This window comes from Mus pahari, chromosome 23, assembly GCF_900095145.1.
Source record: "Mus pahari chromosome 23, PAHARI_EIJ_v1.1, whole genome shotgun sequence".
NCBI lineage: Eukaryota > Metazoa > Chordata > Mammalia > Rodentia > Muridae > Mus > Mus pahari.
The window spans coordinates 10,600,265-10,614,812 of record NC_034612.1 but is presented as its reverse complement, the minus strand read 5'-3'; the positions used below and the strand labels follow the sequence as shown (position 1 = coordinate 10,614,812).

The following is a 14,548-nucleotide window of genomic DNA, read 5'->3' as shown; positions in this document are numbered from 1 at the left end:
GACACTGTCCCAGGTGGAGAATGGAGGCTGAAGGAAATACCTGCCCTTGACCTCTGCCCTCCCCTCTCTCTCTCTCTCACACACACACACACGCTCACAACTCAAACTCACATACCTGCATACATTCATACATTCACAGACACACACCTTCACCCTCACACACGCGCTGACACAATCACATGCACGCACTGCACGCTCACATACTGACACACTCACACACCCACTCACACTCATGCACATGCATGCACACTTACATTCTCACATTCATATACACCTGCACCTATTCACACATGTTCACACTCACGCACACACATGCACACACATTCGCAGAGAAACGCGCACACTTACAGTCGCATCCACCCATTCACGCATTCACGCTCTCTTTCACACACATGCTGTCACACAGTCACACATATTCACACTCAGACACACTCTACAGTCACATACACTCATGCACACGCGCACATTCACCGAGAGACACCCCACATTTATCATCACATACGCACCCACACTCAACACACATTCACACTCTCACCTGCGTACACACACACACACACACACACACACTCCTGTAAGCAGTGTGAGTAGTTCAGGTGTTCCTTCCACACCTTCACCAGTATCAGACCATACGGACACAGTGACTTCCAGGTGTGGGGGATGCTGTCTCTGATGATGGTCTCATCTTATGTCCCAGTGCCAGGAGAAGTGAAAAACACCCCCACCTCAGCCACTGCTGTATGCACTGGAGCTGCTCACTGTGTATGCCTGGGAACAGGGCTGCCAAGCTGAAGACTTCAACATGGCACAAGGCGTCAGGACCGTGCTGCGACTCATCCGTCAGCCGAGAGAGCTGTGTGTCTACTGGACAGTCAATTACAACCTTGAGAATGAGACAGTCCGGAACATCCTTCTGCACCAGCTCAGGTCCCAAAGGTACCCAGCTTCCGGATCTCTCCAGCTGCAGGCCAGGGCCCCACTGAGAGGGCGTTCTGAACCCTAGCTGGGAGCCAGAGCGAGCCTGAGGGTCTGCTTACAGAGGAGAACCAGCTAATGCATTTCACATTCCCAACTCATGGTTAGGTTTTTGTCCGCGAACGGGTTGGGAAAAGGGGGGGGGGGAGTTCTCAGCAAGGAACAGAGGGATCTGAAAAGCAGAAGTTGAAGAGTCAGTATGATGGGGTACTGCGGATCCTTCAGCAGCTTAGGGGAGCCACAGCCTTCAGAGTCTGGGCTGCCAGCTTCCCCCTGCCCCTGCAGTGTGTATGTGTGCGTGTGTGTGTGTGTGTGTGTGCGCGCGCGCGTGTGTCTGTCTGTCTGTCTGTCACCCACGCATGCATGCATGCATGCATATGTGTCCATCTGTATGTATGTACAGATGCCTGTGGAGACCAGAGGTTAACGCCAGGTGTCTTCTCACTTCTGTTCCTCACTCTCCACTTTGTGTCATTTATTTTATGTGTCTGAATGCTTTCCCCGTGTCTTTTTTTTTTTTTAAAGACTTATTATTATTCATAAGTACACTGTAGCAATCTTCAGATGTGCCAGAAGAGGGCGCAGTCAGTGCTCTTAACCTCTGAGCCATCTCGCCAGCCCTCCCTGTGTCTTGTGTCGGTGAACCACATTCATGCAATGCCTATGAAGGCCAGAAGAGGGAGCCAGATTCCCTGGGACTGTAGTTACAGATGGTTGTGAGCCACTACCTGGGTTCTCAAGCTGAACCTGGGTCCCCTACCAGAGCAGCCATTGCGCTTGATAGCTGAAGGGTCTCTCCAGCCCTTCTACTTTATTTTTCTTTTTGAGTCAGGGTCTCCCACTGATGTTCAATACCAGTAGGCTAGACTGGCTGGCCAGGGAGTCCCCAGACCCACACCCAGGGCTGGGATTACAAATTCACACCAATGTCTGGCTTTTTATGTGAGTCTTGGGGACCCCCAACCCAGGGCCTGTCTGTGAGGCAGGTACTTCGCCCACTGACCCATCCTCAGCCCAATTCCTCTCTTTCCATTAAGATTTGTGTGTCTGTGTGAGCGCAGAAGTGGGTATATACCACTTTGCTCATAGAGACCAGAAGAGGGTATCAGGTGTTCTCCATCTATCCCTCAGAGGCAGGATCTCTCTCTTCCTCAACCTGAGTTCCTGTGTGTTTCAACTAGGTTGGAAATCCTGCTGTCTCAACTCCCCTACCCCAGAGCCAGGATTAAAGGTGTGTTCAGAATATCCATGTTGTTATGTGGGTGTTGGGTCCCAAACTCTGGTCCTTATGGTTGAATACTAAGCACTCTTAGGACTGAGCAATAAGCATTCTTAGGACTGAGCACTAAGCACTGTTAGGACTGAGCAATAAGCACTCTTAGGACTGAGCACTAGCACTCTTAGGACTAAGCACTCTTAGTTGCCAAGCTGTCTTCCCAGTCCTAGATTTTTTTCTTGTGGGGGTAGAGGGAGAGTGAAATATGCTCTTACTGTGTAGCCCTGGCTGACCTGGAACTCACTCTGTAGACCAGGGTGGCCTTGAACTCACAGAGACTCACCTACCTCTGCCTCCCAAGTGCTGGGATTAAAGGTATGTGCTGCTAAACCCAGCCCTGATTTTTTTTTTTCATCTAATAAAATTCCTAGACCGGTCATCTTGGATCCAACTGACCTAACCAACAATGTGGGCAAAGATGATGGTGAGGGGTTCTGGGAGCTACTGACAGAGGAGGCTGGGGCCTGGCTGTACTCTCCCAGCCTGAATAATGAGTCACCTGCACCATACTGGGATGTTCTGGTAAGAGGGTTTCCACACTGGAGGGAGGAACCTCCCAACACTGATCTGAGTGTGTGTATTGGCTTCCTATGTGTGACCACTGTAATGCAGTCAGATGCTCAGCGTAGTTTAAAGCAGCAAAGATTTATCCAGCCACTGTTCTGGATGCCAGAGTTTCAAAGACAAGAAATGGGGAGCACTGGGCTCTCCTGGGAGGTTCAGGGGAACCTTTCCCTGTGACACCATCACTCTACCTGTCTTAGTTAGGGTTTTCCTGCTGTGAACAGACACCATGACCAAGGCAACTCTAATAATGACAACATTTCATTGGGGCCGGCTTGCAGGTGCAGAGGTTCAGTCCATTATCTTTTAGTGTAGGAAGTAAGGCAGCATCCAGGCAGGCATGGTGACAGACAGATCTGAGAGTTCTACATCTTCATCTGAAGGCTGCTAGCAGAAGACTGACTTCCAGGCAGCTAGGATGAGGGTCTTAAAGCCCACGCCCACAGTGACACACCTACTTCAACAAAGCCACACCCACTCCAACAAGGCCACGCCCATTCCAACAAGGCCACACCTCCAAATAGTGCCATTCTCTGGGCCAAAGATATTCAAACTATGAAAATACCTTTCCCTCCCCTGGCACACTCTATCCTGTCTGCCTATTTGTTCCTCAGTTATGATGGTTTCTCTAGTTAGCTCCATTTTCTATTAGGTCACAGTCATGGGTACTATAGGCCCAAACCCCAATATATTTTAGGGGGGACACAACTCAATCAACTCTTAGAGACCACAAGATGTGTGTGAGGTAGACAAAAGGGGACAGAGAAATTGGATTTCCCCGCCCCCAAGAGAAGTGATGAATTTACTTCTGCGAGAGTGATATCAGGAGGCAGGGAGGGGACACAGGAGGGGAGGAAGGGAGGAGGGGAGGAGAGGAGAAGCCATGCTGTGTGTGACACTCCAGCAAACCCTGAAGCCCAGGCCATGCGTGCGGGTCAGCAGCAGAGGAAATCTGCCCGTCAGAGGAGGGTGTCAGTACACCCCTAAGTTAGACCAGCTGAGTCTGTTCAAAGGCTACTTTGCTAACCTTGGAAGTGGGGCAAATGTGTCAGTGAGACTGGCGTTACAGACAGTTGTGAGCCACCACCCAGGAACTGGGAATCAAACCCAGGTCGTCTGACAGAGCAGACAGAGCACTTAACCACTGAGCCATCTCTGTAGTCCCTGCCACACCTTTTGATCCCCCTGCTGCCATCTCACCACTCTGTCCCTTCCAGGCTTTTGTGTCACCCACTTCTCAACAGCACACAAGGAGGAATGGGTGTTTCTGGCTCATATACATGTGTGTACATACTCACATATAAACATGCATACTTACATATATAGGCTTAGAATTTTTTTTTTTTTTTTTTTTTTTTTTTTTTTTTTTTGTTTTTACAAGCCAGGGTTTCTCTTCACTGTGTCGGCCTGCCTTCCCTGAAACTCACTCTGTAGTCCGGGCTGGCCTCGAACTCAGAAATCCGCCTGCCTCTGCCTCCCGAGTGCTGGGATTAAAGGCGTGCGCCACCACGCCCGGCAATATTTTTTAAACCCACTTTAATAAGGGTTTTGTAACATTTCGACCCCTCTCCCCGCCACTTCTAGCCCACCATCCAAAGGAAGGGGAGAAAAGATGGTAACTCGGACAAGGGGATGTGGACCTGTTTAGTAGTAGTTCCTTGGGGTGATTCCAATCTCCACTGTCAGGATACCAGCAGTCCAGTTCAGTAGTGTCAGGCTACCAAACACATATTAGCAACAATGACACGATCCAGCAGAAGCAGCCAGGCCTCCACCAAATCGGCAATGAGTCAGCGGGAGGAACCAGGACCAGCTGGGATGCCAGGAGAAGTTCTCTGCTGTGCCTCTTTCAACGAGTGTTGCATAGCTAGCTATGAAAGCTCTCCACCACTGCCCATCGAGTCTTATTTATCCTCTCTCCAAATATCACACATCCTCCCAAAATTTCCACCTCATACATGAAAAGGAACACTCATCTTTGTTCCTGAGGCATCACAACGTCACCGGTGTGCATGTACCTGTGCTGACACTCGATTGAGTTTGCATGCACACATTTGCGGGCACCTTCATGCGCATACTCAGTGCATACACTCACACTCACACAGAGCACTCACATCTCATAGTCATGAGGAACCAAGAAAGTTTCTGCTGGAGTGGAGTGTTGGGGGGGGGGAATTGTTAGGGTTTTTTTTTGGGGGGGGCTGGCATTTCAAGAGCATTCTCTGGGTACATCAGTGCAAACTCCAGAAACAAGAAGGTCTCTGCCCATAGTTTGAAGCAGGCTGGCAGAGGGATGGAGGTAACTTCAGTGGTGGCTCCTGTGCAGAACTCACTAAGGTTCTCTCCTCCCCAGCCCATGCCGCTTTTCGTCACTCCAAGCCACTTACTGGACAGGTTCATCAAGGACTTCCTCGAGCCCAACGAGGTCTTCCTAAAGCAGATCAAAGAAGCTGTTGACATTATCTGTTCCTTCCTTAAAAACGACTGCTTCTGGAATTCTGACACCAAAGTCCTGAAGACCGTCAAGGTGAGTGTGCTGGTCTTTCCCTGATTCCAGTTCTCGGAAGCCAGGAAAACGAGGTTGCAGGGAAGCAGCACCTCACTTTCCCTTTCCTCCTTAGGGAGGATCCACTGCCAAAGGCACAGCTCTGAAGCGGGGATCAGATGCTGACATTGTCGTGTTCCTTTCCTCGCTGGACAGTTACGACGCTCTAAAATCCAAGCGCTCCTGCTTCGTCCAGGAGATCCAGAAGCAGTTAGAAGCCTTCATGCAGGCCCGTGAGTGGGAGGTGAAGTGTGAGATTTCCAAATGGGAGGCCCCCAGAGTGCTGAGTTTTACCTTGAAATCCAAGAGTCTCAATGAAAGTGTCGAGTTCGACGTCCTCCCCGCCTATGACGCACTAGGTAAGAGTGCCCAGACCCCAGCTCCTGGGAAGATTCAGGAAGGAGTGGAGGGCTCCTTCCAGAATCTGGAATGCTCGGTAATGAGCTGAAACTCTCTACCAATCCTAGCCCAGCCCCCCAACCCCACCCCTGCCAGCAGGTGCATGGCTACAATAGACCTACATGCAACTTCGTTCTCATTAAAAGCACCCCCAGAGAGCCTCTAGGAGCTGTAGGCTCCACTCTGCACAGTGTGTCAGGGATGGCTCATACAGAGTTAGATACATAGCATAGATAATATGTCTTCATCTCCTCCTTGGAGAAGAGAATAAAAGAATAGAACAGGCCGAGGCTTCGTGAAACAAGAAACGGGAAATTGGTGTAGGCAAAACTCCTCCTTAAAAATCCCATTCATAGCCAGGCAGTGGTGGCACATGCCTTTAATCCCAGCTCTTGGGAGGCAGAAGCAGGAGGGTCTCTGAGTTTGAGGCCAGCCTGGTCTACAGAGTGAGTTCCAGGACAGCCAAGGCTGCACAGAGAAACCCTGTCTTGAAAACAACGCAAACAAACAAAAATCCTGCTCACAGATGAGAGCTACAGAGATATGAATGAATAAAAGACCTCAGGGTAGTCTGGGGAGGTGGCTCTGTGCTGTGCTTGTCATTTCCTTGTAGAGATCTGAGCTTTGCCCCCCATCACTGATATATATATGTCAGGCTCTGCTTCAGGCCACGGGGTGCAGATGAAGGGGAGGTGTGTGGAGGCAGACATTCTAGCTGAGTGAGAAAACTCCAGGTTCAGTGGGAGTGCCTGTCCCGATGGAAGAGGGTGAAGGATGATACAACAGCACCCCAGCCTCCACAGGCTCTACACAGGCAAGCACAGGTACCCACACCCACAAATCAACTCAGAGGGAGAAAGGGCTGGTTTCCGGATCTCAGTCCATCATGGAGAACCATCACGAAGGGAGTTCAGGGCAGAGACTCAAGGCAGGACATCGAAGTGGAAACCCCAGGGGAGTGCTGTCTCACTCACAGACGTGTGCTTAGCTAACTCTCATACGCTTGCCAGGGCCACATGTCAAGGGAATGGTGCCACCATCCTGATCAGAGGGTCTTTCTCCATCAGTGAGAAGCATCTAGATCTAGGCTCTGAATCCACAGAGAGTGTGAGACACGGCTGGAGCCACTGTAGAGCCAAATCTTTGTCTTGTCTCAGTTATCGCAAATATAATCAGCCACAGCGGCTGCCCTAGTGTGCTACTGTAAACCCCACTGTGCCCTCCATACACGCAGTCACAACTGTCTGCATTAGACAGCCATCAGTAGTAGTTCAAATACATGTACATGGTTCAAAGGAAATTCCTCCCATTGATTTGAATCCCCCCCCCAGTAAAATTACATTTGTTGGGCTGGTGAGATGGCTCAGCGGTTAAGAGCATTGGCTGCTCTTCCAGAGGTCCTGAGTTCAAATCCCAACAACCACATGGTGGCTCACAACCATCCATAATGAGATTGAATGCCCTCTTCTGGTTTGTCTGAAGACAGCTACAGTGTACTCATTAAATAAATAAAAAAAAAAAAGAAAAGAAAAAGAAAAGAAATTACATTTGTCAAAAAACATAGGATGGATTCAGCGTCTAAAGACGGCTGGCTGTTCTTTGGAAGACCTAAGTTCAATTCCCAGCATTCAGCTCCAGTTGGCTCACATCCTGTAACTCCAGCTCCAGGGGACCCGGCATCCTCTTCTGGCCCTCAGTCGCTTGTACTTACACATGCATGCATACAGAACACACACACACACACACACACACACGGACACAGGAATGCACACATACACACACACAAATGAAAATACATTTTCAAAACACCTGTGGGTATAGATTCATTGGTAGAACGTCTCACATGCCCAAGACCTGGTTACTATCCCCTGTATTGCATAAACTGGGCATGGGGGTGCACAGCTGTAATCTCAACATTTGGAAGGCAGGGGCAGGAGGATCAGACATTCAAGCTCCTCTTGGGCTACATAGCAAGTCGAATGCCATCTTGGGCTGCATGAGATCCTGTCTCAAAAAAAAAAAAAAAATCTTTTTTTAAACAAAACTCTGTTGCTTACCATATTCATACAATCTAACAGACATTTTGCTCCCATGTTAGGTCAACTGCAGTCTGACTTCACCCCCGGGCCCAAAGCCTACAAGGAGCTCATTGAGCTGTGTGCATCACAGGACATCAAAGGAGGAGAGTTTTCCATCTGTTTCACAGAGCTACAGAGAAACTTCATTAAAACCCGGCCCACCAAATTGAAGAGTTTGCTCCGCCTGATCAAGCACTGGTACAAACAGGTCAGCCAACGCCTGCTCTGGCCAATCTGGTTGTTGATTTATTTATTTATTTATTAACCAGTAAACTGAGACACAGGCTTTGCCAAGTGTCCTGGACACCCAACTCCTCCCGTGCTAGGGGCTGGGCCTCTTTAAGAAACCTGCTTCTCATTAAGCCATGGGCCTTCTGATTACCTTCTACCAGGATAGCCTGGGTCAGGCCTATTGGGCCTCCTAGTGCAAAGCAATGTGTGGCGATTTCAGACCTCATGCTGGCCAAAGAGTTTGGCTTCAGCCAAGTTCTCTCCTGAGACGCGTGGATGGAAAGTTAGGGCTGTGTGCCACAGGTTAGCAGTCCCATGCTGTGTAACTGCACCATGCTCTCTCTCTCTCTCTCAGAAGGCAGGAGGAAGCTGCCCCCTGAACCTAGCGTCACCATGGATACCTGAGGGCTAGTGGGATGGGGAATCTCTGGCTTGACTTTCAGCAAGTCACGTGACTTCGAGCCCCCTGTCTTCCTCTTATATGGCCATCCATGTTGCAGGGCCCATAACTAGCATACAGAAGGTCCCATCAGCCAGCATGGTTCCAGAGCCCAAATGCAGAATACTCTTGTGTGCCACACTGCCTGCTGCTGGCGTCTAGCAAGCTTACCTAGAACTCAGAGTCTCCCTCATCCAAGTTCTGTGTCCTAACCCAGGTTGCCTCTGCTGCAACCCAAGCAATTCAGGAGACATACCGGGGCTCCTCTGCCTTGCCGAGGTCGCCTGATCTCCCCACTCTCCCCACCAGTATGAAAGGAAGATGAAGCCAAAAGCATCTTTGCCCCCTAAGTACGCCCTGGAGCTGCTCACGGTGTATGCCTGGGAGCAGGGCAGTGGCACAGGTGACTTCAACACTGAGGAAGGCTTCCGGACCGTCCTGGACCTGGTTATAAAATACCAGCAGCTCTGCATCTTCTGGACAGTCAATTACAACTTTGAAGAGGAATACATGCGGAAGTTCCTACTGACCCAGATCCAGAAAAAGAGGTGCCTACTCTCCCTCCCGGTTCTGAATTAACCCGATTCCCTTCCACACTATTTCTTCCATGACCTAGATTCTTCTCCCCGGGGGGTGGGGTTGGGGGTGGGGGGGTCTTGTTCCTTCCCAGCGTGAAACTGAGAGAGGAGAAAAACCCAACCTCGGAGTGGGAGGGGCTTGCCAACCGGGAGGGATGCGGAAGCAGGCAGAGAGCACTCGCTCTGCTTTTCTTGTCACATGGAAATGTGAGTGTGTACAGTTAGACAATCTGAGAGGGGTCTGAGATGGCAGAATAATCCCTGAAAAACAGCACCGCCGTTCCCAGCCCCCACCAGCCACCCCCCACCCCACCCATTTCCCCACCCCCATCCCCACCCCCCCACCCCCCCAAGCATGCGCACACCAAGGCAAGTCAAAGGACAACTTTCCAGAGTCGGTTCTTTCCTCCCACCACGTGAGTCTAAGAGGCTTGAACTCTGGTTGTTGGTTGCCGACTTGGCAGCAAGCTCCCGTTACCCTTTATCCAGTCCCTGTCATTAGCGTCTAGTCAGATCTGGTTTTTATCTTTCAGAACTAAAAGGATAAAGCCAGGCAAGGTGGTTCCTGCCACAGTCCCAGCATTTCGGAAGCTGAAAGGTGGAAGATCTGTTATTGTTGTTTTGTTATTTATTCATTCTTTCTTTTGATCGTTTAAGACAGGGTCTCCTTACACAGCCAGCTGTCCTGGAACTCGCTCTGTAGACCAGGACAATCTCCAATGTACAGAGATCTGCCTGCCTCTGCCTCCTGAGTGCTGGGATTAAAGGCGTGCGCCACCACACCGGGTCAGGAGGACGTTAAATTAAACGATAGGCTTGTCCACACAGTAAACTGCCCCCCAAAAAAATTATTTAAATAAAGGGAGGGGTCCTCAGAGTGTATACTCGATACTATGAGCAAGAAACAAAGGTGGAGGAAGAAAGGGAAAAAGGGGAGAAAATAAAACAGCGAAGGGAAGAAGCAAGAGCGTTAAGAACAGGATCGCTGGGCTTGCCTGCGCACGCGCACACGCGCACACGTTCCCCAGCCTCTCCCCACCTCCACTCCCCACTCCTCAAACGCCAGCAACTTTGCAACGCAACAACTACTTAGCAACACTGCATTGTGTGACACCTAGTTGAGCGAGAGTCTCCTGAAAAGAGGTGGTCACGGTATGCTTTACTGTCCACTGGAAATAACATCTTTTTTGGGGGTGGGGTGGGAGGGGGGAGTGCTGTTCTTCAAATGTAACAATTCTAGGAAGTAACTTTGACTCTTAAGTAATTTCAAACTGTTTGACCTAGGCTGCCAGATACATTGTATCATTAGCGAAAATAGGGTCAAGCCTGAAAGCTGAGGCCAAGGGTCTTGAGAGCAATCCTTTACACTATCTAACCTCTCCTTTAGGCCTGTGATCCTGGATCCAGCAGATCCCACAGGCGATGTAGGAGGAGGTGACCGCTGGTGCTGGCATCTTCTAGCTGAAGAAGCGAAGGAGTGGCTGTCCTCCCCTTGTTTCCAAGTGGAGCAAAAAGGCCTGGTACAGCCTTGGAAAGTGCCAGTAAGAGCCCTCTAAAGAACGGGGCGGCGGGGAGCAGGGGGAGGAACGGGGGTGAGCCCATCACAGATTCCAATCAAAGGCTTTCTTAGTGTATTAGTTTGGAAATGCTGAGCCCTCCCCCCCCCCCAAAGATCTGAAAACTGGACTCCAGGAATTCAGTCACTACACACACACACACACACACACACACACACACACACACACACACACTCCCTTCCCAGGTAACTAGAGATCCACAGACAAGTGTCATGGTGGGATCTGGTCTCTCCCGGAGGGATCTTGTGGCAGTACCAAGGCTTTTTGTCTTTTATCTAGGTGGTGCCTTGATCCACCCTTTCCCTACCTGGCAGCACTACCCATGCCCCCAATCAAAATGACAGCAGACACCGTCAATTATCCCCCGGAAGTAAGGGTACCACTCTGTCTAGCTCTCTGATCGATTTTTAGCACAAGGGGCCCTGAACCCAGTGGGGTGCCTGCACCTTGCAGCTTCACCCAACTGGATGATGGGGATTCTGAGGCTGGGTGGGCGTGGCAGCCTGCCTAGGATTCCAGCCTTGGAAGGCTGAGTCCATGGAATCCCCAGAGCAAGCTGGCTAACTCAACTAGCTCTGGGTTTGATTAACAGACCCTAGCTCAATAACTAAGGTAAAATAGTGACTGAGGATGACAGATGACTCCTGACAGCACCTGGGGCCTCGAACGTGTAGACATATGCATGTACATGCACACACACACACACACACACACACACACACACACATATATATATATATATACATATCAACACACACATGCAAATATGCATACAAATCCATGCAACAGAGAGAAAGGGGGGAGCAGGGAGGACATGGGATTAGCTTAGAAGTTTCATTGTCACGTTCTCATACATTAGAAATCTAGAATTGTTGCACGGCCACACTTGTAACTTTGAAAGTGACCACCAAAGCAAAGTTGTGTCTTCTAGGGGTGAGAGCTTCCTCCTCCTCCACCCAATACACACCGGGAACAGCTCTCCAGGCCACCCTCCCACAAGCAGGCACACTCCGTTCTCCCTCCTGTCCTCCCTCAGCACCGTTGACAACGAGGGACAACTTGAGGGGGGTTGTGTTGTACAGTGTAGGATGCTGAACACTGTCCCAGGCTCTTCTAGATGTTTCCCAGAAAACAAACAAACAAACAAACAAACAAACAAAACAAGACGCAGTGTTGTGTCTTCTGGTAAGAGAAAGTTTGTCACTGGTGAGACCCATACCTCAGGGGCGTGCCCCTGTCTCCCCCTGCAGGGTGACAGGCCACATTAGCCAAAACTGAAGCCATCTGTTGGTTGTGTTTGTCTTTGATCACAGTTTCCCACATATGTCGTCCAGATTCTTTTCTGGAGACAGGCTCTTACTACGTAGCTCTGGCTGTCCTGAAACTCCCTATGGAGTCCAGACTGGCCTCAACTCACAGAGATCCACCTGCCTCTGCTGGAATTAAAGGCATGCACTACTATGCCCTTCTTTAAGCTCCCCGCCCCCCCCCTCTCTCCAGGTAATGCAGACCCCAGGAAGCTGTGGAGGTCAGATCTACCCCACTGTGGGTGGAGTTACTAAGCTGGAATCCATTCAGTTCTGGAAGAGGCTTCTGGAATGACCTGGCAAAGACTCAGACCCTGTCAGAAAAGGGAGCCTGGTTCAGTCTTCTCTGGCAGGCTCCCACCTCTCTCCTTCCTGCTTGGAATCAAGACACGGGATTATCCCCCACCCTCCCCCCAGGGTCTCACAGCACGGGCCCTGCTCTGTGTGAGTGACCTCCTTCAGAGACACTTGTCCCGTGCAGCTCGGTGTGTTCTGGTTCTGTATTCTGTGCAGTTATTTCCTGCCTCCCACTCCTAGTCTCTAGTCAGCAGCTCCCGACTCACCCTGTGTCACTAAGGTTAAGCCCCTCCCTAGCCCTTCATTACTGTCAGTCCCAACTGAGTCTTCCATTGTGTCTTTGCCTATCTCTTTCCCTGTCCCTGTGGATACAGAGATGTACCATCCATCCAGCAGCTAGCCCTCCCCTCCCTCCACCTCTGCTGTTAAAACCCTTTCTCTTGGGGAAATGTAAACAATATCTACCCCTCTTAACGTCCCAGGACAAACTAGGGTGCATTTCTACCTTCCCGGAGGAGCCAAAGAGTTGATTGAGCTTACCTGCTCACAGGAGAGGGGTTACAGGCGGGAGCATGGGGTCTTTGAGGCTGCCACACTAGAAGATCTGTACCCAGCTAGGATGATGGCTTCCCTGGGGCTGCATAAAGGGAACCCCTCCCCTCATCTTTCCACCTGTATCCTCTAGCCCCTCTCAAGAGATCACGTGCAATAGGGGCAGAATAGCATGCAGCTGGTTGGGACCAGTTGTTAAATAACTCAGGTGAGGGTCCCATAATCCTTTCTAGCCCACCTCTCTTCCAAGAGTGAAGATAGATAACAGTCAGCAGGCCCAGCTGTGATGTTCATTGATGGGCAGGCTCAGGTGGACTCCTGAAGATGGCGGCAGTGTGGTTCAGTGAATAGCCCTGCATAACATTTTACACACAGCAAATGCTGGTTGACACCTCTTGCCAGCTGCCCAGGGGGCCTTCACTCCAGGGCTTTAACTGCACAGAGACACAAGGTCTAAGTCGGGTTCCATCACTGGCATGAGATTTGAACCCCACCTTCAGCCCCATCTCTTCCCTGCAGAAGGGCCAGGGTTGATGTTCTGACCCTCTAATCACATGCCTAGGATTTCTGTCTGGGCTAGCCCAGCCTGAGCCACCTCAAAGCATACATCAGAAACGGATGAAGGAGTTTACATAGCAGTCAACTCCCTGGGATGCTGCATGGCTCTGCTTAAAAGTGGCACAGTGGCCATGCATGATCCTCAATGCATCAGAGAAAGCACAGGCAGAAAAAAAAAAAAAAAAAAAAAAAAGGCTCAGCCTTACTTGGGGAATGCGACATCCCTAGGTGCTGAGACCTCACCAAAGTCTCTTGATAAGGAAGTTCCAGGAACCTTCGCGCTGATAAACATCCCAATGTATCAACGAGGTAGACTCCGACCTCCATGGGACAGACACTCCTGGGTCACTTCCCTCCCTAGGGACTCTGCATTTGGCTGTTCATTCATATGCTTCATAATAATTGGTAGTCTTTTTTTTTTTTTTTTTTTTTTTTTTTGAGACAGGGTTTCTCTGTGTAGCCCTGGCTATCCTGGAACTCACTCTGTAGACCAGGCTGGCCTCGAACTCAGAAATCTGCCTGCCTCTGCCTCCCAAGTGCGGAGATTAAAGACGTGCGCCACCACTGCCTGGCTATAAATGGTGGTCTTGGGTGCCTCCTTTCTTCAGTCCATGAGCAGTCCTGACAGGTTATGAATCCTGAAGGGGGCCATGTGTGCAACCCACCCAAATACGGACCCTCGCAGAGCACTTCGAGAGACTCAAAGGGGACAAAGGGACACCTTCTTTCCCATCAGTGTCCTCGCAGCATCTATGGGTTAAAGTCATTTGGAGCAGAAATACGGGAGAATTCACGTCAACCTGGGAACACGCCGTCACCGGTTATTACCAGAAATAGCTGGGACATCAGTCCTTTCTCAGAAAATTGGTGATTAATGCTTATGAACAAGAAATAATTAAACCCAGGCTCACCTGTGCAATCATGTCAAGATTACTGAGTAGCCATAACTAGTGAAGAAAAGGCTTTTTTTTTTTTTAAGGAAAATTCAATTGATGAAAAATGGAAAGCATGCAAAATTAAAACATCTCCATTTTGCAACATGCAATGGGGATGCAATGATCTAGGAGGTACGGTCATTGTATACTGATAGGGACACTATAACCTGGGTCCGGATGTCACCTCCCCAACCCACAGTTAAAAACACATCAACGAGAGGGAGATTGTGCAATCGGAGG

The 14,548-nt window shown here is 50.1% G+C and overlaps 1 protein-coding gene across 1 annotated transcript; it reads left to right on the top strand.

Moving 5' to 3' along the window:
- The first annotated feature begins 705 nt into the window (after nt 1-705).
- Oas2 (2'-5'-oligoadenylate synthetase 2) lies at nt 706-13,771 on the top strand. The gene is made up of 8 exons (XM_029533926.1): nt 706-933; nt 2,620-2,770; nt 5,166-5,339; nt 5,434-5,716; nt 7,855-8,042; nt 8,814-9,052; nt 10,470-10,623; nt 12,160-13,771. Exons 1-8 carry the CDS (start codon nt 800-802, stop codon nt 12,259-12,261), a joined length of 1,425 nt encoding a protein of 474 aa, XP_029389786.1. The 5' UTR covers nt 706-799; the 3' UTR covers nt 12,262-13,771.
- The last annotated feature ends 777 nt before the right edge of the window (nt 13,772-14,548 follow it).

Excerpts from the sequence above, each read along its gene's own strand:
- Oas2 (XM_029533926.1), top strand. The coding sequence starts at position 800 with ATGGCACAAGGCGTCAGGACCGTGCTGCGACTCATCCGTCAGCCGAGA. Across the intron at positions 2,771-5,165 it reads CACCATACTGGGATGTTCTG|CCCATGCCGCTTTTCGTCAC; the intron begins GTAAGAGGGTTT and ends TCTCCTCCCCAG. Across the intron at positions 8,043-8,813 it reads TCAAGCACTGGTACAAACAG|TATGAAAGGAAGATGAAGCC; the intron begins GTCAGCCAACGC and ends TCTCCCCACCAG.